The sequence below is a fragment of the Thyridium curvatum genome, assembly GCF_004353045.1.
Source record: "Thyridium curvatum strain D216 chromosome Unknown NODE_36_length_377547_cov_81.061009, whole genome shotgun sequence".
Classification (NCBI taxonomy): Eukaryota; Fungi; Ascomycota; class Sordariomycetes; order Thyridiales; family Thyridiaceae; genus Thyridium; species Thyridium curvatum.
The window spans coordinates 111,344-132,097 of record NW_022156791.1 but is presented as its reverse complement, the minus strand read 5'-3'; the positions used below and the strand labels follow the sequence as shown (position 1 = coordinate 132,097).

Sequence of the window (20,754 nt, the reverse complement as noted above, 5' to 3'; positions counted from 1 at the left end):
CGACTCGTCTCTCGTCACTGCACAGAGTGTAGCTTTGGGATTTCCCCCCTTGCTGGAGAGTCAATTTTGATTGGCGGGAGCCCCAATTGTGGTTTCTCGGCCAAACCATCGTCCGATCTCCGCAGTGCACCTTGTGACATTTTGTACCATCGACCAATGGGAAGCTGGAAAGGTGGCAGGGCTATTGTGGGAACCAGGGCGGTCAAGGTGGGCACAAGATGTGAAGCCCGGTTGTGTGCTGAGTGTGGGCGCTAGGTTAGTTACTGGCAGTGGCAGTGGTATGGCTTCCGCCCCGAACAATAGCTGCCCTCTCTCCAGACTCTCCGACAATAGCCAGAGAACCTTCTCTTCACCCTCTTTCTACTCTACCGCTTCCCACAAGACCAGCAAGACTCTCAATGCCTATTGTGGCCTTCGCACACATCCTATCTTACAAAATCCTGTCTTATTTTCAGTTTTCCAGCGTCTGACGACTTCTTCCCCCTCCTCCCCAATGTAAAGGCTTGACTTGTCTGTGCCTCGCTTTATTTGGAGTAATCCCGTCGTCAGTCGACTTTTCCCAGTCTAGACCTCACCGACAAGCCTCCTACGAGCTTCTTTTCCTGCCCATTACCTTGTCGACGTTTCAAGTCATACACATCAACATCTTGTCGAACCCGACTTCCTCCCAAATGGCAGCGGCCGACTCTCAAGTCCCTCCGCTGGAGGGCGGCGCCAGCTCTCGAGCGGATCGTCACACGAATGGCTCCCCTCCTCCACCGCAGTCCAAGCGCGACAAGAAGCGCCAGATGATCAACGACCGTCTTGCAGCGCTTTCCGAAAAGTTCAACCGGGATCGCGACGTCACCTACCGCGAGCAGCTGCAAAAGATCCAGATTGACACCAATCTGGTCATGCGCATCGACCCCTACCTTGAGCGGCCTCTGGATGCCATCGAGGCGGAGCGACAGCAATCACAGAGCCTCACCAGCGAGGCCGATCAACAGGGCCGAGCGCCTGGCCCGACTCTTTTAGAGATGGCTGGCCCCAACTTCAACGATTGGCTCCGCGAGATAGAAGATCTGGTTGAGCAGCGCGACACCGAGTTGACGAAGCAAAAGGTATGCCACTCTCGAGCACATCGATCCCTCCAAATTACACCGTACTAATTACTGTCTCCACTCCAGAACGAATACCGGACCAAAGCCAACGAGTACAAGTGGCTACACAGATACAAGACCGACACTGCCCGACGAGAGCACAAGGCGCTGTCACGAACACTGCGCGATCGTCTGATCAACGCCATCACGGCCAAGAAGCTCCGCCTTAGCAAGGAAAAGGAAGCTCTTGAGATATCCGACGCATCTGCACTCCTCCTCCACCCCAACCAATTCTCCATTACCAACCCGTCCAGCCCGGGTGGTACGCATAGCAAGCGAGCGACTCGTTTGCGCCACAATGCCGAAGACCTTTCCGGTTATGGCGATAGCCGGAAGCGCAAGAGGAACGGTGCAGACGATGACGGCTCGCCAGCGCCGCAAAAGAGGCTGGATGCAAATGGTACCACGCCGCTTTGGCACGGTGACAGGCTTGGCTACCGCAAGGTTACTGGCCCTGTCTACAGTGTTGACAAGCTGTTCACCGACAAAGAGCTGGCAATGACGTACAATGCCGCTTCTCTGGCTGCCCACAAATACCTGTTGACGCACAGGAGCCCGATGAACGGCGCCAACAATGGCGCTTCTACACCTTCCGACAGCGATTCGGGTGATCATAACGATAATGACGACTTGGCCACCCCTGCAGCAATGGAGCGCGCTCCCTCGCACGCCACTCGGAGCACTCGCGGCGTCCACAACCAAAACTTTGTGGACGACAAGCTCGTCGGGATTGAGGCACTGGCCAACTTCGAGATGCCCGGCAACCTCGAGAAGATGATCGCGGCGGAGCCGAAGATGCCGCCCAGTTTCCTCTCCAACTACGCCAAACCTCATTCGAAGGCGGAGGCCAATACTCCCAATTCACTGCCTGTCGACGATATCAGCTCTGATCTCCGGGTGATGAACGTCCTTCGACAGTATGAGGCCATTCACGGTACGGGCTCGAATCTTGACACTGAGAACGGTAGCCGCAGGGTCCTCGAGGCGATGGCATTTACTGCTAATGACGAGAAATATGCCGCCTATCTGGAGCACGAGCGCAAAGACCCGGACGAGCTTCGCAAGTCCCTGAAGATCCCCACCAACGATCCTGCTACTCCCGGCGGCAACAGCTCGCTGCCCGTGATTGGTGCACCGCCTGCAATGCCCCCAATCACCGCCAGCCCTATGAGCCGGCAGAGCAGCCAAGGTGGCGTTGCTATGAGCCGCCAAGGAAGCAGCACGCGAGCGCAGCGGAAGCGCAATTAGAGCGGCGCGTATGGAGACACATGTCTTGAGCGCGGCATGGGTTGTGCAATGCCTCTATGGGCTTTGCTCGTTTCTGACAGGCGCTTCAGCTTAGCATATTTTTTTGGGGAAGATTTGGCGATATTCAACTATATTGACATCGTGGCGGCCATCTTCCCGCCATTTACTGGTGGTCTCTTTCGCTTGGGCGTACCGGCGCAATACTCATAAGAGAGAAGGAGTTTTTCGTATGTGCGATTGCGTTGAGCAGCACACGGGCGGCTCTTAGTGGCTGCATCTTACTTACTATACCCGAACATTATCACATTCTGTGTTCCATGCAGAGCGTGTTGTTTCTGTAATTCATTAAATAGCAGCTAGATTCTCGCTATACAAATTTCTCTTATCATTCATCATATTATCGCTCCCCCTAGTCCGTGCAACTCGAACGCCTGATATGTACATACTTCCAAAGATAGAAATGGCTTGCTCAGGGCCCAAATACCAGGGCCCTGACCTCGATGCTTTCGCGGCCTTCAGCATCCGGCCTTGATCGGGGATCCACAAAGGCCGTATGAGGCACCCTGCCGCCCTGGACGCCGGAGCCGGCCTTGAAGGCCTCGCTGTCGAAGCACTCGAGGAGGATGCGCTCGTCGCCGGTCATGCCGCTCAGGTAGTACCACTTCTGGCCCGGGTTGTACCGGATCGACGCCGTCTCGCCCGTGTACCCGTTGGGGTAGCGGTGCTCGACGGGGACCACGTCGGCGTCGTCGAGCGACGCGGACGAGGCGAAGGCGAGGGGGAAGGTCTCGACGGGGCCCTTGTTGAGCGGCCTCCAGACGTTGACGATGCGGTAGCGGCCGCGGAGCAGGGCGTCGGCCTCGTCGCCCATGTGCCGCCGCACGCGCTGCTCGACCGACCTGGCCGTCTGGTCGATGTGGACGTAGGTGACGGGCGCGCGGGGGCTCTTGGGGTCCGTCCGGCGGATGGTGTGGTCGAAGAGGTGCACCCTGCTGGCGCCGGGGATGTGCGACAGCAGCAGCTCCTCCACCTCCGGGTAGTACCGCTCGCGGATGGAGGCGTCGTCGGCGAAGGACCGCTCGGCCGAGGGCGCCAGGCCCCGGAGCACCTGGAAGGCGTCGCGGTCGAGGGACTGGAAGTCGGACTCGCGGCCGCGGATGTCGGCGATGTCGACGGCGTGCGCCTGCTGCGCGAAGTTGCGCTGGGGCTGGCCCTCGGCCGGCTCGACGTAGTTGTGCGGGCGGGAGCCGTCGGGCGGCGGGGTGTAGTAGTTCAGCTGGGCGCGGACGGGGCCGCGGGGGACGGGGTCCGGGTGTACTGCCATTTTGGCGAGGAGGGGTGTGTTGCGGGGTGAGGCGGTTGCTTTGGTGAGGGCCGATATGATGTTTCTAGCAACGGGACGGATGGAGAGCGCCGTGTTGGTGATGGCAGGGGTGAACAATTAGTTGGTGGTGGTGGTATGAGCTCTGACACGGAAGGCTATATCCAGTTGTACTGTATTGTCTGTTCTGCCTTGTTGAGGGGTTCTCTTGAAAATGCAAAGTGGCAAAGGCAACTTATATACAGCTTCTGTAGATTTATAATTGAAGTTCTTCCCGACGCCCTACGGAAATCAAGTTCAAGAAAGCGAGTCCGATTAGTAAAAGTGTCTGTCTTACAAACTATTCGGCATTTGCATCATGCAAGATGCTTCGAGCACGCCATCAATGTTGCAGATGTCTGGCGGCGCTACGGCAGAACCTGCTGAATCAGGAAGGTCTGGGAAAGTACGGGGAAGGGCATTACTTGTAGAGAGCGCTCCATGTTAGTCAGATTACAGGATAACGCAATCTAAACCCCGGATGCGGTGCTCGCTGTCTGGTGCTCGTTCTGTGAAGTGGAAATGTACATGTTGCCGTTGCCTTTCCCCAGGTTTTGACAAATCAAGCGGGCGATGACATCAAGTTGCATTACATAACTTCTGCATAAAAACGGGCATGGAGGAGAATCGTTCTGCCTCGAAAGGGTAAGGGGAATTGTGAGGGTGGGGGCATCAATTGGAAAACCCCACTCGGGTCCCTCACGTGCAAGTGCAGCCCAGTGTCCTGAGCGGGAGCGCCTTTCCCGATCGGGCAAATAGTAAACAAACACTCGTGCCTGCTGTGGACAACGGCGCAAAAGCCCACATGTCTCACGTCTAATTCTCGACGACAGATCCGAGATTGACATATTTTGGCCAATTCTGCGAAACAACACCGTCGCAATCGTGCTCCATAACACTGGATGCCTCCCCGTCAAAGCTGCCATCATGTCGTCCGCCGAAATGGACCTGATGTCCTCCCCGGATCCGCTGATAGAGTCAGTGGTCCCGAGCTCGACAGCGCCCTACACGAGGCGCATAACACGGAGCCAGCGCACCCAGCGCTTCGCGTCGCTGTCGCAATCGCCCCGCAAGCGCACTTTTGAATTGGACGTCGGCGACGAGCGCTCCCCGCAAAAGATCCTCGTCACCGTCGAGGCTGACGGTTCCGACAAGGAGAACGGCGTCAGCCGCCGGCTGTTTGCTGCCTCGCCCACCCCACGATCCGGCATCCGCAGGAGAGAGATGACAACCACAACCTCAGTACCCCTCAAGGGGTTGACGGACGATGAAGGCGCAGCGACGCCGCGAAAACGAGGACGGCCTCGGAGATCAGGGACCCCGACGCCGGGTACGCGCAAGCGAGCAGGGACTCCTATCAAAGGCACTCCGAGACAGACTCGTAGGGCGAGGCTCGCGTCAGAAGACACGGCGTCGGAGATCAGTCTAGCTAGCGACCAAGCTACGCCAAAGGCTCCTCGGGTGAAGAAGACACCCAAGAAGAAGTCTGCCACGCCGGCAAAGGCGAAGGAACCAAAGTCCGCGCCCGATTCTCAACCCAGGAAACGTGGACGTCCACGAAAAGCGCTTGCACCAGAGGAGGCCGAAGTCATTGCAGAACAGGAATACGACGCCACGGAGACGACGATAATTGTTAGCGACCCCTCGGTCTCGTCCATCGATGACGCTCCAGCGAGCCCACTAGACGACCGGGTTCTCGCGAGTGATCCAGGAGTCGCCATCCAAGCTCCCGATGCCACCGAGGACAATTTTGATGCCGGCGATGCAGCGGAGGGCGGCGGCGGTGATGACGACGACATGTGGCTTATCAACGTTCCAGAGCCCTCCATTCGACGGCAATACTCGAACCGAGGACAAGCCGACACATCTGCTTCCTTTGAGCGCTCCGTACCCCGCTCAGCACGGTCAACAAGGTCAACGCGATCAACACGATCCCAAACACGGTCAAGCTCACCTGGCCGTGCACGTTCAGAATCCGATGGCGCCCCGGAGGCCATGATGGACATGGATCATCGTAGCGAGGCCGAATCAGTCATCAGCGAGGGCATCGCACCTAGCGTGGGTGGACAGGACACCATCGTCAATGGCGAAGACTTTAGCATGATCTCTTTTGACACCATGCAATCATTCCATGCCAATTCTAGCATGCACGAGGCGGCCTTGCCTGAGATGGGCGAGGTGACAAGTCTCATTGTCAGCAGAACACTCGAGTCATTGCGACATGATCAGAGTCAAAATGAAGGAAGAAGTCTGGTCCTGCCTTCGACCGACCAAGAGATCCCCGCCTCTTCATCTCCACCTAAAGACTCACCTCAAGTTGATGCTACATCCCATCAGAGCGATGGACCCCTCTTCTCCCAGCCGTCTTCGCCGCAAATGTGGACTAAGAGCCCTCGGAGGAATCGCCCACAGCCTCTCAGCCGGCAGGTGGCCCTCAAGGCACTTCAAAAAAGCGATGCCCCGTCCAGCCCACAACAACCTCAAATGGCTGACTCTCCTGAACGCACGCCGAGGGCCGATACCTCGAAGCGTGCCATCGAAGATCACAGCATGTACGAGGATTCTTTCTCGGAGATCCCTGAAGCTGTTCTGGAAGCCGCAACTCCCCGAAGGCCGGCGGTCTCTCATCACTTCGAAATGGAGGAGGAGCAGGAGGAGCAGGAGGACGAACAAGAATATGATAATGACATGCTACCTGCAGCGGATCACTCTGAGGATGATGTCGACATGTTACCCGGGGGCGAAGTGGAAGAGGCAGAGGTGCAAGAGGAGAGTCCTTCCCGATCTGCTTCCCGTCGCGGTTCTATCGCTAGCTCCGCAAATCAGCTGGAATCCGAGTCAAATAGGCTGTTGACTCCAGACGAGACTCCGTCTCCTATCGAAAGCGTGCATAGCATGTTCCAGGAGAAGATGAGCCAAGCCGGGCTGATGGGAGGCTCCCCGAGCAGATCATCTCCTCCAGCACCCGATGCTCCCCAACAGCAGCTCAGCGGTTGGAGTTCTACACATCACTCGAGGCAAAACTCCTCCGCTACACCGCCAAGACTCGCCTCTTCTCCGCAGTTGCCGCCGCCGCCAATGTTTGTAGTTGACAACAGGGCCGAGAGTCCTTCGCTTCCGTCAAGTAGCTCACGCCCGGCACTCTCGCCCATCGTTCGTGCTGGACGAGCACTGCAGAGTGTTACTTCGGATCCACCATCACCTAAGGATAGGGAGAGTCTGCTTGGGAGCCCCTTCCGAAGCTCGGTTGGAAGGCCTACACCATCTCCAGCACCGATGCAGCGGGAGGCAACTGCGCCTGTCTCAACTCCCAAGGTGACTGCGCCGACTCCTACCCAGCCACCGCCGCCCTCTGTTCCGCAGTCGGATAGGTCATGGTCCAAAGCTTTTGCTCCCTTGAGCCAGCTGAAGAATCTCGTCGTGCAGAGCGCTCAGGTCTTTTCTCCACGCATGGCTAGCACAGCAGCCCCGGAAGAATCTGCTGATTCAGAGTCCGAGGAACGACTGGCAGAGCCAGTTGTAGAGTCCGAGGCTATGTTCTCGGATTCACCTCTCAAGCAACCCGTCTTCGCGGCTAACACCCTCAGCTCAACCAGAGTGCATCCTCCTAGCGACGATGAGATGCAGTGGGAGGTGAACAACAGCCCACCACGAAATCTGAGCATGGCCGGGGATGGAAGAGATTCCATTTCGAGCCGATTTGCGACGAAAGGATCCATGGATCAGCCGATGGGCCAGGACGAAGACGTCGAGATGCAGCATTTCTCACCTGCTGCTCCGTCCCAAGCGGGCGATGACGACTGGGACATTTGGGCAGTTGAGGCACAACGGTCGACGCAAGATTCCTCCAGATTATCAGAGTCGCGCCATGCAATCATCAACCCACCTCGACGGAGCAAGCTCCCGAGCCCTTGGAGGCAGAACAGCAGGCGATTCCAGTACAATGATGAAGTTGCTCGAGATGCAGTCGCTTCTGCCAATGAGGAGCCTTCGAGAACCGAAGAGTACTCTATGCTATCTGCCCAAAGCAGCAAAGAGGCACAAAATGCACCACAGGAGACCGCTCCGAAGACAAGCAAGGTGGACCTGTCCTCCTTCTTCTCGTCGCCCGCAGTGCTACCCAAGATGCAGCCTCCAACGATGCAACAGCCAATCGTCCCCTCGGTGCCGCAGAGAGAAGAGGAGACAGAGGAGCCATCACCGCAACCCATTCAGCCGACACCCTCGCTGCCACAGAAGCGCTTTCAGTTCCGTGACAGGATGCAGAGCGCGGCTCAGAAGCCGGCGGCACAGAGCCAGCTTCGCTCTTCCGTGTTGGCCCAGAGCTTCCAGCCCAGCGGTCCAAAGAGTGCTGACCTCTTCTCCCTTGGTGAACCTCTAGAGCCAGAAGACGAAGCTATTGATGCGGATGAGGTCCAGAAGGAGCCAACGCCGGTCCCTCCTTCTACCCCTGATCGCTCCTCCTTTATGCATGTTGCCCAAAAGCAGAACTTCACCCCTCGACTTGGCAGATCAGGCGGGTCTCTTTTCAAGTCACCCGCCAAACGAACGGGGCCGAGCTTGCTTGCCGGTGGGAAGAAGTCACTCAACTTTGCTCCCAGGCCGGATCACGACTCGTCTTTTGACACACCTGATCTCAAGCCCCTGCCGGAGAAGACGGCGTCGCCAACCAAGTCGTGCCTGCGCTCACCACTCAAGCCCAAGACGCCCGGCCGTGTCGTCGAGTTCACGAGCAGCACTCTGTCGCCGCTGGCCCAGGCCCAGGTCCGGGCCGATCGTAACGTACAGAGCAGCGGGCTCGCCTCGTGGGGCCAGAACTTCAGCGCCTCGACGGCCAGCCAGCCTCGGAGCAACCTCCCGCCGCAGTCTGCTGCTTCTACTCTTGGTGCCACCGTCACCAATGACGAGGAGGCCGACAAGGAGAACGCGCCGAGCCCAGCCACCGGCAAAAAGCAGCAGGCCATGGCGGCAAACAAGAGCATGAGCTTCACCTCGTCCCTGCTCGCCGGCACGCCGAAGTCGGTGGTGGCGGGCAGCAGCGGCGGACCCACTGCCGCCGCAGGCCGCCAGGCCTCGCCGCCGCTGTCGCACACGACCTGGTCCCGCGGGCACTGGGTGCGCCTCGACGAGCTGCTGCAGGAGCGGCGGCGCGCGGGCCCGCTCAACTTCCAGCTGCAGCACCGGGCGGCCGCGGCGCCGCCGTCGAGGCGCCGGTCCTCGGCGCTGCTGGGCAAGCAGGTCGCCGCGCAGGGCGAGACGATGACGCTCGAGCAGTGGCACCTCGACGTCGTCGATGCCTTTGCCGCGGAGCTCGGCGACGGCGGATCGGCTGCGGCGTCGTGTGCATGGGACGAGAACGTGCTGGCCAAGAGGCTTTTTGCGCTCATCGTTGGGGAGGAGAGGAGGAGGCTTGGGCTTGTGCCTCGGCGGAGGGCCGAGGTTGTTGTTTGATTTTGGTAATGGTGTTGTGGGTTTTGTTATGAGCTTTATGAGGGATGGATTGTCGCAGGGGGAGTGTCTGGTGCGGATTTTCTTCTTTTTCCTTTCGCTGTACTAAATTGTCATGTCTGGGTTCGGACGGCAGCATTTATGTTGGGGTAGGGGAGGTTTTCACACTGGTTTTCGGTTTCTGGTCACTGGGATGCATCAGCGGGAGAGCGAAAAAACGCTTTCTCCCTTTCTTCACCTGGTCTGTCGATTCGTTCACCTGCATCTGGGTCGAACGGTGTTTTTGATAAGGGAAGCAGGATCGAGAAAGGTTTACGATATACCCCAGTTCAGTCAGTGTTAATGGCCTTCAGGAGGTCTTTTGCGTTCTCGATCGATACGATGGTTTCATGCCTTCATTCGCCAGATATCCTTTTCCGAATTGATACGTCTGATATGCTACCATGTGTATTTGCATCAAAAAAGCGCGAGCTGCGACCTCGCCCATGCATCTCCACCTCTCGCTCTTTGTCTCTGCTCTCTCTAAAGTCTATTAGTACAAGTTGAGCAAAGGTGCTCCATACTGTTGCACCGTATGCATCCCCTATGTGACCTTCCGCCATCCTACAATCCACCACAGTAACATCACTCCAGCATCGAGGCCTGGTTGGTGTAGAGCAGGTCGACGACGTTGCTCAGCTTCTCAATGGTCGCGAGGGCGGCGTCGTAGGACTCGTCGCGGTGCGTCTCGTCGTAGATGATGAGACAGCCGGCGCCCTGGTCGAGGACGCCGATGATGACCTTGTCGAGGATCATCTGGGACAGCTTGCGCTCGACCTGCTGGGTGTCGAGGCCGACCATCTTGGCGATGTGGTCGATCTCGACGCGCGAGAAGGGCTCGATGACCTTGATGAGGTTCTGCTCGAGCATGGCGTCGTAGAGGCGGCGCAGGTGGTTACGGACAAAGGCGTCGGAGCCGAGCTCGTACTTGTAGGCGGCGAGGGCGCGCTCGTACTCCTCGAGGGAGCGGTTCGAGTGGGCGCGGGCGATGGCCTTCATGGCCTCGAGGGACTGGCCCGCGTACTTGACGGCCTGCTTGGACGTCATGAGCTGGTTGACGTCGTCGACGAGGTTGAGCATGATCTTGCAGAGCAGCATGTACTGCAGGGCCGCCGTGGCCTTTTGCGGCTCGTCCTGCGAGTGGTAGCCGTCGAGGGCCTCGATGAAGTAGCTAAAGGCCGTGTTGAAGTCCTTGTCCTCGGCGTGCAGCATGCCCGACTGCATGTCGAGGTTGGCCTGCAGCAGGGGCGGCGTGTAGACCGACGCGGCCGAGGTGCGGGCGCTGGTGAGGGCGGCGCGGGCCTTGGGGATGTTGCCGAGCGCGTGGTACACCCGCGACTCGAGCAGCTGGACCTCGACGAGCACGAGCTTGTCGTCGAGGCGCTTGAGCTCGCGCAGGAGCCCGTTGATGAGGGTGAGGGCCTCGTAGTAGGACTGCTTGGCCATGTAGAGCGTCACGAGGCGGGTCTCGAGGTTCTGGCGGAGGAAGCCTCGTCGCTCAGAGGTGGCCCATTCTATACATGACTTGGTGACGGAGATTTGGATTTCTATCGAGTTGGGGATGTCTTCGAAGAGGTCAAGGAGCTGACGGACTAGGGAGGGAGAGTACAAGGTCAGTTACTGCATCACTCGATGATCTAGCGACAAGTCCTTACCGAGCTTGGCCGTCTTTGCCTTTGCGAATGATGAGAGGACCGTCCGGCTCTTGGTCACCAGCTCTACCAGCTCGTTTGTGTTCCTTATACGCAGCATGTTAGTCTGTGGCCTTGTTGGTGGCAGATCCAATTGCCAGATGAACCTACTTCTGATCCCGGTACAGCTCTCCTAGGCTGACCAACGCCGTCTCGTACTCGCGAACCGCTGCATCGGAGGTGACAGAGGGGGGCTTGGAGATGATCTCCTTGTAGATGGACTCTGCTTGCTGAGGATTGGCCTTGGCGATCTTTTGTGCCTCCTGCACCCTCTGCGATTCCCCAGCTGCCATTGTCTCTCCTGGTCTCTATCTGCTCGGGAGGCGAGGCTGTTGGGTTGGATGACGATGAGCTTTAGGTTGTCTCAAATGTAGCCGGCTCGCGATCCGTGCCGTTCAGTCAAGTCGTGAGGGCTACTAAGATGAATAGTCTGGCGATCGTCAATGTGACGGTTCTTCTCGATATCGCGGTTGGTTGGTGTTGATAGAGCAAGACAGTGAGAGTTGACGTTCTTGTGATAATGTTCCAGCCTCTTCCTCAGGGAAGCTCCAGGTAACCAGTGAACGCGAAGCGGTGCATTAGGTAAGGCAAGAGAGCTTGATCCACTCCACTTGGTTCTGGTGCGCTGAGGTGGTCCGTGCAAAACTGCACAGCGAAAATCTGGGCCACTCTTATCGCCATCAAAGACCTTATCGATAAGCCCAACATTTGGGATCCTGGTGGGCAAACCTCCATCGAAATTTTGGTAGGCAAGACTGGTTGATCGCCTCTTCGAAAACACCCTGCAGTCGTGACCTTGAACCTCACGGACACATTGTCAACATGGTGAGATACCGTACCTTGTCTCTCAGTCTCTGATACCTCCTCTAACCCGTCCGTATCTTAGAAAATCAAAGCGTTGAGCAGATCTGTATCTGCTTACCAGCCGCCCGGGTCGACGGCTCCCAAGCAACCTCGAAATGTAGACCCCGCCATCCATCCTTTTGAGAGAGCCAGAGAATACAGTAAGACCTGCCCTCAGACTCACATCCAGGATTATTCTTGCCGCCCTATATTGTTGCTCAGTGTTGCTGACCGGCTTCTCCGTAGCCCGAGCTCTCAATGCCGTCAAGCTTGAGCGCATGTTTGCTGCGCCCTTCATTGCGCAGCTCGGCAATGGCCATAGCGATGGTGTCTACAACATCGTCTCGGACCCGAACTCTCTCCAACGATTTGCAAGCAGCGCCGGCGATGGAAGTCTGAAGGTGTGGGATCTCACTTCGAGGGAGCAGGTCTGGCAGGTGAATCACGCACACGAGAACATCCCCAGGATCTGCTGGACGAGGGACCAAAAGCTCTTGTCTTGCGGTACGGATCGCAAGATTCATCTGTTCTCGCCATATCAGACAGAGAATAACTCAGCACCTCTATCAACCTGGCTGGGCACCAACGCCTTCACCAGCATCAGCCATCACCGATCCAAGAACTCGTTCGCCGCTTCCTCGAATGTCGTATCCATCTACGATCTAGAGCGCCACACTGCCGCCCCTGAAGTGCTTCAATGGCCCTCGTCGACGGACACGATCACCAATGTCGCCTTCAACCAGGTTGAACAGAGCATCCTGGCCTCTACCGCCGTCGACCGGTCCATCGTCCTCTTCGATCTGCGGACATCGATGCCTCTGCACAGGACGGTGCTGAACTTTGCCTCGAACCAGATTGCCTGGAACCCCATGGAGGCCATGAACTTTGCCGTGGCTAACGAAGATCATAACATCTACTGTGAGTAGCTTGATGCCTCTTCTGTGGCGACACTGAGAGCTGATGATGATCTTGTAGTATTCGACATGCGCAAGATGGATCGTGCGTTAAATGTGCTGAAGGGGTAAGACACATACTCACTCTTCCCGATACCTACATTCTTGCGAAAAGCTAACATTTCAAAGTCACGTTGCCGCAGCAATGTCTGTGCAGTTTTCTCCGACTGGAGAGGAGCTTGTCAGCGGTAGCTACGGTGAGCAGACTTGCACTTTGTCAGAACCTGCGGTTGGAAAAGGCTAACATCAAACTTCAAGATCGGACAATCCGACTATGGAAGCGTGACCAGGGTCACTCCCGAGATATGTACCACACAAAACGACAGCAGAGAGTGTAAGTCTTCCCGGAGTCCGTGGCGGATCATTCTCTTATCCTTGAATGCTGACATGTGCCATTAGGTTCTCTGTAACATTCACACCTGACAGTAAATATGTCCTGTCTGGATCAGACGACGGCAACATCAGGCTCTGGAGAGCCAACGCTAGCAAGCGAGAAGGCGTGGTGTCCACTAGACAGCGGCAAGCCCGCGAGTACAACGAGGCCCTCGTGGATAGATATGGCCACATGCCGGAAGTGCGCCGCATCAAGCGCCACAGGCATCTGCCCAAGGTTGTGAAGAAGGCTGGAGAGATCAAGTCGGAGGAGCTGAAGGCGATCAAGCGACGCGAGGAGAACATTCGCAAGCACTCCAAGAAGCAATTCGAGAAGCGGGAGAGCGAGAGAGAGAAGATGGTTCTGGCCAAGCAAAAGTAGTCTCGTGGCCTTGCGCCACAGCTCTGCAGGCTATTGTTTACCGTTTTGTATGCATTGCATCGGCGTTTGGGAAAGGGATGGAAAGGCAGGAAAAGTTGTTGTGCCCTTTGTAAGTACTTCAGGTAGCTTCTTATACCCCAAGTTGGAGGCTTGATTTGCGGAAGTGGAAGAAAGCATTGCTTCTAGACTTCAACCATAGTCTAATGTACCGGTGCCGCGCTACATCGAAGTTCCAATCAAGCGCCGAACGGGCCCCCTAAACATTCGTGAGAAATTTCCTTCTTACCACCACATCCAAGCCATGGCGTCAGTCGTGTTGTGAGGCTGGTTTTGGTAGATCTCAGCGTGCTCGGCTAGACTCTGTAGCCTTATTTAGTGGAGATGGCGGGGCACCATGGCGCACTGGACAAGGCTCAGGTTCAGGCACATGCCAGGTAAAATCAGGGGCCGGAGCGGCACGAGCTGCCTCAAGCTGGAGCTCAAAGTTGGATTGAAACGAACGAGGGGTCCGGCGCTTGGGCCTGAAGTTTCAAAAGCTCCTTGACACCACAGCTCTCCCTCGCTTGATCTTCCCAGCTCCGGTCGTGATCGGAGAATTGGTACTTTTTCTTTGATACAATCTAATTCTCTACTTCCTGTCAGACGAATTGCTCTGTCATTCATTCATTCGCACCTACACATATTTAATCTTCTCTAGAGCAGCCCAGGAATTGGCGTTCTGGTTCCGTCTTCCGGGCAAGCTTACCTGTCCTTCGTTCACCCCTCGACCAAGACACAAATATCCCACGATGGACGGTTTCCGCCGGCCTCCTCAGCGGGAGTCGTGGTTTGCGCCCCTATCCATAGACCTCTTCCTCAAGGTGCTCTATGTGACGTTCCTGCATCCCTTCGTGGCCTGGGTGGCCGTCCTCTGCCTTCGCGCGGAGCATATGCACTGGGACGCGATGCCGATGCGCGTGGCCATGGCCTATGCCACGTTCATCACCGTGTGCTGGACGGCGAGCGCTGTCAATAAGCGCATCGCCTTTGGCATCCCGCGCGAGGTCGACATGAGCGAGGAGGTCATTGTCATCACGGGCGGGTCGAGCGGGCTCGGGCTGCTCATCGCCGAGGTCTACGGCATGCGCGGCGCCTCGGTCGCCGTCCTCGACGTCAAGGAGATGGAGAATGGCGAGGCGAGAGGCGTCTCGTACTACAAGTGCGATGTTTCGGACCGGAAGCAGCTCGCTGCGGCGGCGAAGAAGATCGAGGAGGAGGTAAGTCTACGGCGCACATTTATCACGTTGCTAGTTCGAGAACCAAAAGCTAATCTGCTACTCGTCGACAGCTCGGCACGCCGACCGTCATCATCAACAACGCCGCGATCGTTGTCGGGAAGAAGCTCGTCGACCTCGACTTTGACGACATCGACCGCAGCCTGTCCACCAACCTCCTCTCGAGCTTCTACGCCCTCAGGACCTTCCTGCCGCCCATGATCCGCGCCGGCCGGGGCGGCACCGTCGTGACGGTCTCGAGCGTGATCGGCGAGGTGGGCGCCGCCCGGCTGAGCGACTACGCGGCCGCCAAGGCGGGCCTCATCGCGCTGCACAAGTCGCTGACGGCGGAGCTGCGCGCGGAGCACCCGGACATCCGCACCGTGCTCGTCACCCCCGGCCAGCTCAGCACGCCGCTCTTCTACGGCGTGCAGACGCCCAACAGCTTCCTGGCGCCCGTGGTGGAGCCGGTCGAGGTGGCGCGCGAGGTCATCTTCGCCATCGACAACGGCAACGCGGAGCACATCGGCATGCCGCTGTACGCGCGGTGGATGGCGTGGTACAACGTGCTGCCGGTGGGCGTGCAGATCATCGTGCGCAAGCTGGCGGGCGTCGACACGGCCATGTCGACGTTTGTGGGCAGGCAGGGCGCCGCCGCCACCGCGGAGCTGAGCGAGAAGAACGGGGCGGCGGTGCATTGAAGAAGGGGCTGGAGGCAGGGTCTCGGTGAGCGGCGGGTGGCTGCTGGCAGCCACGGGACGGGACACACCGAACAAGGGGCGGGCCGAAGAAAGAAAGTACCTAGACAACCAAGGTATCTACTTGTGTAGATATATGAGCATGACCATAATAGACGCAACTTAATGGCTACTGATGGTGGACTATTCTGCCGTGTGCTCTAATGCTGTGGAACATACTATTCTGAGAATAGGCATACACACCCCCGATGGTACATCAGACAGATCATCTGGACACGAAATACTCAGCTCTTCGAAAGATATGTGTCAGGACCAAGGACCTCCGCTTCCCAACACTTCTTCACATGATATTTTCTGGCCAAGCTGTCAAAACGCCACGCAATGTCGAATGATGGAGATATTGCTCAGACTAATGTAGGCAAGATAGCAAAACCGACGTATTCCGTTGAAGATTGATATCAGAGAAACCCCACAAGGCGCGCATATATCAAAAGGCCGAGAAAGTGACGAGGCTCCATCTCACATCTGACCTGCTGCTCTTCCACTTGTACTAGCCAGAAATGCACAACTCTTTGTTCAGCTTCTTATCTGAGTAATGGTCCCGCACATACTCTTCCCGCACGGTAGCACGAACCTGTGCCGAGTAAGCCGCCTGTCTGCCCACGGGGCAACATATCGACTTCGTACATGCAAGCCATTGTGTCGCGTGTGCACCCGCCTCGTAGGTAGTTAGGTCATCTTCCATGGAACCATCATCACACCACGCCACACAACCTACGTAGGCGTAGGATGGGGGTCCGGCACACAGACAAGGCGCCCAGGGAAAACTACCTTGAGTCTATCGCGTCGGCTCTCACATGCTGCAGGGATCTGGCGATGCAAGTAGTCGACTACCTAGGCAACTAGTTCGTTGATGTCTTGGACGTTTTTGGCGTGTGAAGCGCCGTAGCAAATGGACGGCCCTGCCCTTATCTCGGTCCGCGGGGGCGCCGCCCAATCATGGCGGCACTCCACCACATAACTCTGGGGGAAGAAGCATTTTGGTCTTTCTCGCCTGGCACACGCCTGGGTAGCACACATGTGGCCCCATGCGCAACCTCGCCATCCCTGCTTATTCCTTTGCCGTCCGATAAGCAGGGCAGGGCAGGGAGCAAGAGAAAGGCAGGGAAAAGAGGCGCATCTTCGCTCTCTCGCTACTTCTCCTCGCCAAGGTAGCTAAGGTGGTTACATGGCTCGCACCTCTTGTCTCTCGACGGTCCACCACCCGGACGAGTCAGCCGTTGAAACGGGTATGCGACCCCCTAATCTCTGAGCACGTCGGGGCGGGACGAATCCGTGCGTGCGTTCACTTTCACTCTATCGACCCGACTCCTCGGTAACACATCTGTGATGATCCGCCCCCAGGTCGAAGAGGTACGTACGTCCGTATGCCCGTCTCTGCCCGTCTGCCTGCACTCGTCCCGTCCTGGCCCTCCTCCTCCCTCCCTCCCTCCCTCCCTTCCAGCCTGGGCGTCCAGAGTTGGGGGACTAAGCGAGGGAAGGATTGGACTGGGGTTAGTCAGCCTGGGATCGCATGCAGTTGGTGAGGGGTTATACCAGACTTCTCTTCATGCCCTCCAACCTGTCTTCATTTCATTTCATTTGGTTGCATTACGCGTGTAGGTGTGTGTGTATCTTTTGTGTGTGTCTGGTGTGTGCCCGTGTGCCTGTGTGACTGGCCCGACTTCTGCCTGCCTGGATAATCTTGCCTTTTTTTCCCCTTTCGCATATCGACAAGACGACTCCGCTTCACAGAGGAAACATATCCCCCCCCCACCAGTGCGCCGTCCCATCAAGATGCGCCTTGCCAACGCTTGACGAGACTCTTACGCACACAAACTTGGACACCCTGACTTCCCTGACTTACACATCCAGGCATCACCCCCGAATGCAACATGGCCTGGTGGGACGACGCGCGCATCGAGGCGACTGTCACTCGCAGCTATGTGTGCTCCCATCTCAAGGCCCGCGAGGTCGAGCAGCTGGACTCCACGCCCGGGTTCGGCGATGGCCTGACAAACGACACCTACTGGGAATGGATCGAGCAGAAGGCCAGGAGGATATTCCTCATCCTCGTCGACCTCGAGATGACGGAGCAGATCTTTGGCATGATTGACAACTCGTGGGACGACACCGACCTGCCCATCAACCCGGAGCAGGTCGAGCGCTTGACCCCGCGCTTTTCCAAGGACGACTCGCTCAGGAGGTTATTTTACTTTCGCCAGTTTCACTACATCCTCAAGCCGCTGCGCAAGGGCACCCATATCAACTACCATGACATGGACATCGTCCCCATCGAAGTCCCAGGCGCGAGGCAGAAACTGCTGCCGACTCAGTCCGCAGACAAGGTGATGCTTCCCAACGAGCCCGGCAGGATATTCTGCCGTAGGCATATTCGGCTTGGACCCGAGCACGGTCTGTCCTCTGAGGATTTCCAGGACGAGATTGAGAGTATCAGGACCATCGAGAACGACCACTTGGTGTCGTACTGGGCGTCTTACATTCACCGGAGTCAAGGATACGTCCTCTTCACCCCCGTTGGTGCCCTTAGCCTAAAATCATTCCTGGCAAGCACGCCGGCAAGTGTCAAGAGCCTGGAGAAGCAGCTCAGGAGATATCTGATCATGGACTGGATCCACTGCCTCGTCGACACTCTGGCGTTCCTCCACAGCAAAGGGCTGTCTCACGGGAACATCAGGCCGTCGACGATTCTGATCACCGAAGACAATCACATATTCTACTCGGGGTTCACGAAGTTAGGCTCCGAACTACTAACCGGGTCCACGGAGAAGTCTTCGTTCGATCAGGAGTCATACGTCTACGCCGCTCCAGAGCAGGGATCTCGACCATCGACGGGTTCAAAAGACGGACGTAGTCGCCAGAACGGTCTTCAGTCGCCAAAACAACCGGCGAGCGACTACGTCTTCTCCATCAGCCGCCGCGAGTCGGGGGTGCGCAGTCCCACCATCGCCACGGCGCCGGCCACCAGCCCCTGCCTGAACGCCCAGGCCGCCGACATCTTCTCCCTCGGCTGCGTCATCCTCGAGCTGGTCGGCTTCCTGGTCAAGCGGTCGTCACGGTCGTTTGCCGCCCACCGCTCCGCCAAGCACAAGACCCCGGGCAGGGGAGGGGCGCCGCCGGACGCGTCCTTCCACCGGAACCTGGGCCAGGTGGAGACGTGGATGGCGGAGCTGGCCGAGGACGCCGTGTCGCAGCGCAAGAAGAAGGACGGCGACATCTTCCTGAGCGGCGTGCCGCCGGTGCTGCAGATGGTGGAGCGCATGCTGGCCGCGCACCCGGCCGAGCGGCCCACGGCCCACGAGGTGCAGATGCGCATGTACGACGTCCTCACGGGGACCTGCGGCGTGGCCGAGCCGCACTGCGTCCACCAGTACAGCAGCTGGGGGTTCAACTTTGAGGGCCCACACCACCACCACCACCAGCAGGTGGCCTCGTCGCCCGACGCCATGTCCGTGGCCGGGTGGTCGAGCGCGTCGTCCCATCGCAGCAGCGAGCACAGCCGGGCGGGCAGGGCGAGCAACATGTCCGGGGGCACGGACTCGAGCCAGGGCGGCGGCCGGGCGAGGGGGACGTGGCGGAGTTCCATGTATATGGGCGTGGCAGGTTAGTTTTTTTCCACGGGCTATGACGCTGTTTTTTTTTTCCTTTTCATGCTATCGCCATGGGTATGTGTAGTCTGACACACGGCCGTTTTGAAACAGTTTGACAGCGAGAGCGGAGAAGGCCAGTCAGATCGTCTTCGCGATGTGACGATGCTGCCAAGGAATGATGAATGGGTTTTAGGCATTTGATTGGAGTTGGGCGGCGGGGGGGGGCGCTTGGGATATGTTGGTTGAATGATTTCATGAGTGCGGGCGCACCCCAGGGATATGTTTTTTCGGGTTTGGGTGGTCATTATCTGTCTTGGTATTACCCTTTCTCGTCTTTGATCTTCAAGGAAATGCGATTGCTCGGCCTTGGCTTGGGTTGAAGGAAAATCCAAGAGTCAAGAGTTTGGTACACGTAAAGAGCAGCTTTGTGGCTTGCTTGTTGTGAGCCCGGTCGGTGGTGCCGAGATGCCGTGAGGTTGCTTGGAGATTCTCGAGACATTGCGTCATCAGCTTGTCGGGATGACGAAAATTCAATGCAGCTTTCTTTTACACCTTCCGCAAAAGACTCGACCCGACTCCTCATGATGGTGTTTGTGGTGTTTGTAGGAGGAACCCATGCCAACGACTCTTGAGAGGCATAGTGTATTTGACGTATGTATTTGAAGCCATTTTTACTTTCAAGATTCGATATTTACACAGTGTTCACGGATAGTCGTTGAGTATCTGCAGTCTAGCGGAAGTCTAAATTCCAACAGTGAAACCGACGCCGTTGAAGTGATCGACATCAACTAAAACCCGCCCCCAAGTTAGACCGAGCGGTCGCATTGTACACAAAACGTCACACTGCAGTCAACCTGAAGCATGGGCTCGTGGTCGCCAGGCCGGCCGGACAGAGAGACAAGGGGAATGATCCGCCAAAGTGGCCCACGGTGGTCCATTTGTCTTTTAGTCCCCATGTTCAGCACTTTTGTCGTCTAGTGACATCTCCTCCACCTGAGATGAAATGAAACACCCGGCCACGGTGTGCTCCCCAGGGCGAATGATCCGGAAACGAGCAGCCGAAAGAAGCGGCCAACTCGACTAGAACCGGGAAAATGGAACAATAGGGGGGAAAAAATGATGAGCGGTGTCTGTGGGCAGTCGTTGGCAACCTGGCAGCAATTCAATGCCAACGGCACAGCACAGGCCTTCCCATCATTCGCTCATGACCCCTCACGATACCAGGTATCGAACTTGTCAGTTAAGATTACGCGAACAGGGGGTGATCAGCGGACGTCCAATCTCGATTCGCGTTTGGCAGATGGCATCTTCCTTCTCAATTGAACCCCCGCACTCTTTGTCTTTGATAGATCGAACATGCATGGATGGTGAAGCTTCATTGTTCTTGCCAACTTTTTGTTTTTCTGTCGAGATTCCACTACGGAAAAGCGAAATAGTGAGCCACGACTGGGCAGCTCGGGCTGGCGCACACCACCAACCAACAGACCACAGCACAGATTAGGACACACCTCATACTTCCAATTTTGTAGCTAAGGATGACGCGGCGCAGGAACTGTGCAACGCGATGCAGCTAGTGCAGAGGCTAGAAGCAGAATTAGCGGCCGAAACGTGCAGATGGTGGGGAGCCGCAGCTCCAGTCCTGCCAGTCCAAGGGGGGGCCAATTTCTTTGTCCGGCAC

The 20,754-nt window shown here is 57.2% G+C and overlaps 7 protein-coding genes across 7 annotated transcripts; 5 read left to right on the top strand and 2 right to left on the bottom strand.

The window, feature by feature from the left end:
- Window positions 1-671: 671 nt before the first annotated feature.
- On the top strand, window positions 672-2,387 carry E0L32_006379 (uncharacterized protein; the record flags this gene model as incomplete). Its single annotated transcript, XM_031141005.1, has 2 exons — window positions 672-1,100; window positions 1,167-2,387. The coding sequence occupies 2 exons, from the start codon at window positions 672-674 to the stop codon at window positions 2,385-2,387; spliced, it is 1,650 nt and encodes a 549-aa protein (XP_030994890.1).
- Window positions 2,388-2,856: 469 nt separating this feature from the next.
- E0L32_006378 (uncharacterized protein) lies at window positions 2,857-3,711 on the bottom strand (the record flags this gene model as incomplete). The annotated part of the gene is made up of 1 exon (XM_031141004.1): window positions 2,857-3,711. One exon carries the CDS (start codon window positions 3,709-3,711, stop codon window positions 2,857-2,859), a length of 855 nt encoding a protein of 284 aa, XP_030994889.1.
- Window positions 3,712-4,674: 963 nt separating this feature from the next.
- E0L32_006377 (uncharacterized protein) lies at window positions 4,675-9,198 on the top strand (the record flags this gene model as incomplete). Its single annotated transcript, XM_031141003.1, has 1 exon — window positions 4,675-9,198. The coding sequence occupies one exon, from the start codon at window positions 4,675-4,677 to the stop codon at window positions 9,196-9,198; it is 4,524 nt and encodes a 1,507-aa protein (XP_030994888.1).
- A 621-nt stretch (window positions 9,199-9,819) lies between these two features.
- On the bottom strand, window positions 9,820-11,218 carry E0L32_006376 (uncharacterized protein; the record flags this gene model as incomplete). Its single annotated transcript, XM_031141002.1, has 3 exons — window positions 9,820-10,826; window positions 10,890-10,972; window positions 11,037-11,218. The coding sequence occupies 3 exons, from the start codon at window positions 11,216-11,218 to the stop codon at window positions 9,820-9,822; spliced, it is 1,272 nt and encodes a 423-aa protein (XP_030994887.1).
- Window positions 11,219-11,747: 529 nt separating this feature from the next.
- On the top strand, window positions 11,748-13,475 carry E0L32_006375 (uncharacterized protein; the record flags this gene model as incomplete). The annotated part of the gene is made up of 7 exons (XM_031141000.1): window positions 11,748-11,750; window positions 11,812-11,929; window positions 12,015-12,686; window positions 12,744-12,789; window positions 12,851-12,918; window positions 12,980-13,055; window positions 13,121-13,475. 7 exons carry the CDS (start codon window positions 11,748-11,750, stop codon window positions 13,473-13,475), a joined length of 1,338 nt encoding a protein of 445 aa, XP_030994886.1.
- Window positions 13,476-14,263: 788 nt separating this feature from the next.
- Window positions 14,264-15,429, top strand: E0L32_006374 (uncharacterized protein; the record flags this gene model as incomplete). The annotated part of the gene is made up of 2 exons (XM_031140999.1): window positions 14,264-14,731; window positions 14,803-15,429. The coding sequence occupies 2 exons, from the start codon at window positions 14,264-14,266 to the stop codon at window positions 15,427-15,429; spliced, it is 1,095 nt and encodes a 364-aa protein (XP_030994885.1).
- A 1,931-nt stretch (window positions 15,430-17,360) lies between these two features.
- On the top strand, window positions 17,361-19,094 carry E0L32_006373 (uncharacterized protein; the record flags this gene model as incomplete). The annotated part of the gene is made up of 1 exon (XM_031140998.1): window positions 17,361-19,094. One exon carries the CDS (start codon window positions 17,361-17,363, stop codon window positions 19,092-19,094), a length of 1,734 nt encoding a protein of 577 aa, XP_030994884.1.
- Window positions 19,095-20,754: the final 1,660 nt, after the last annotated feature.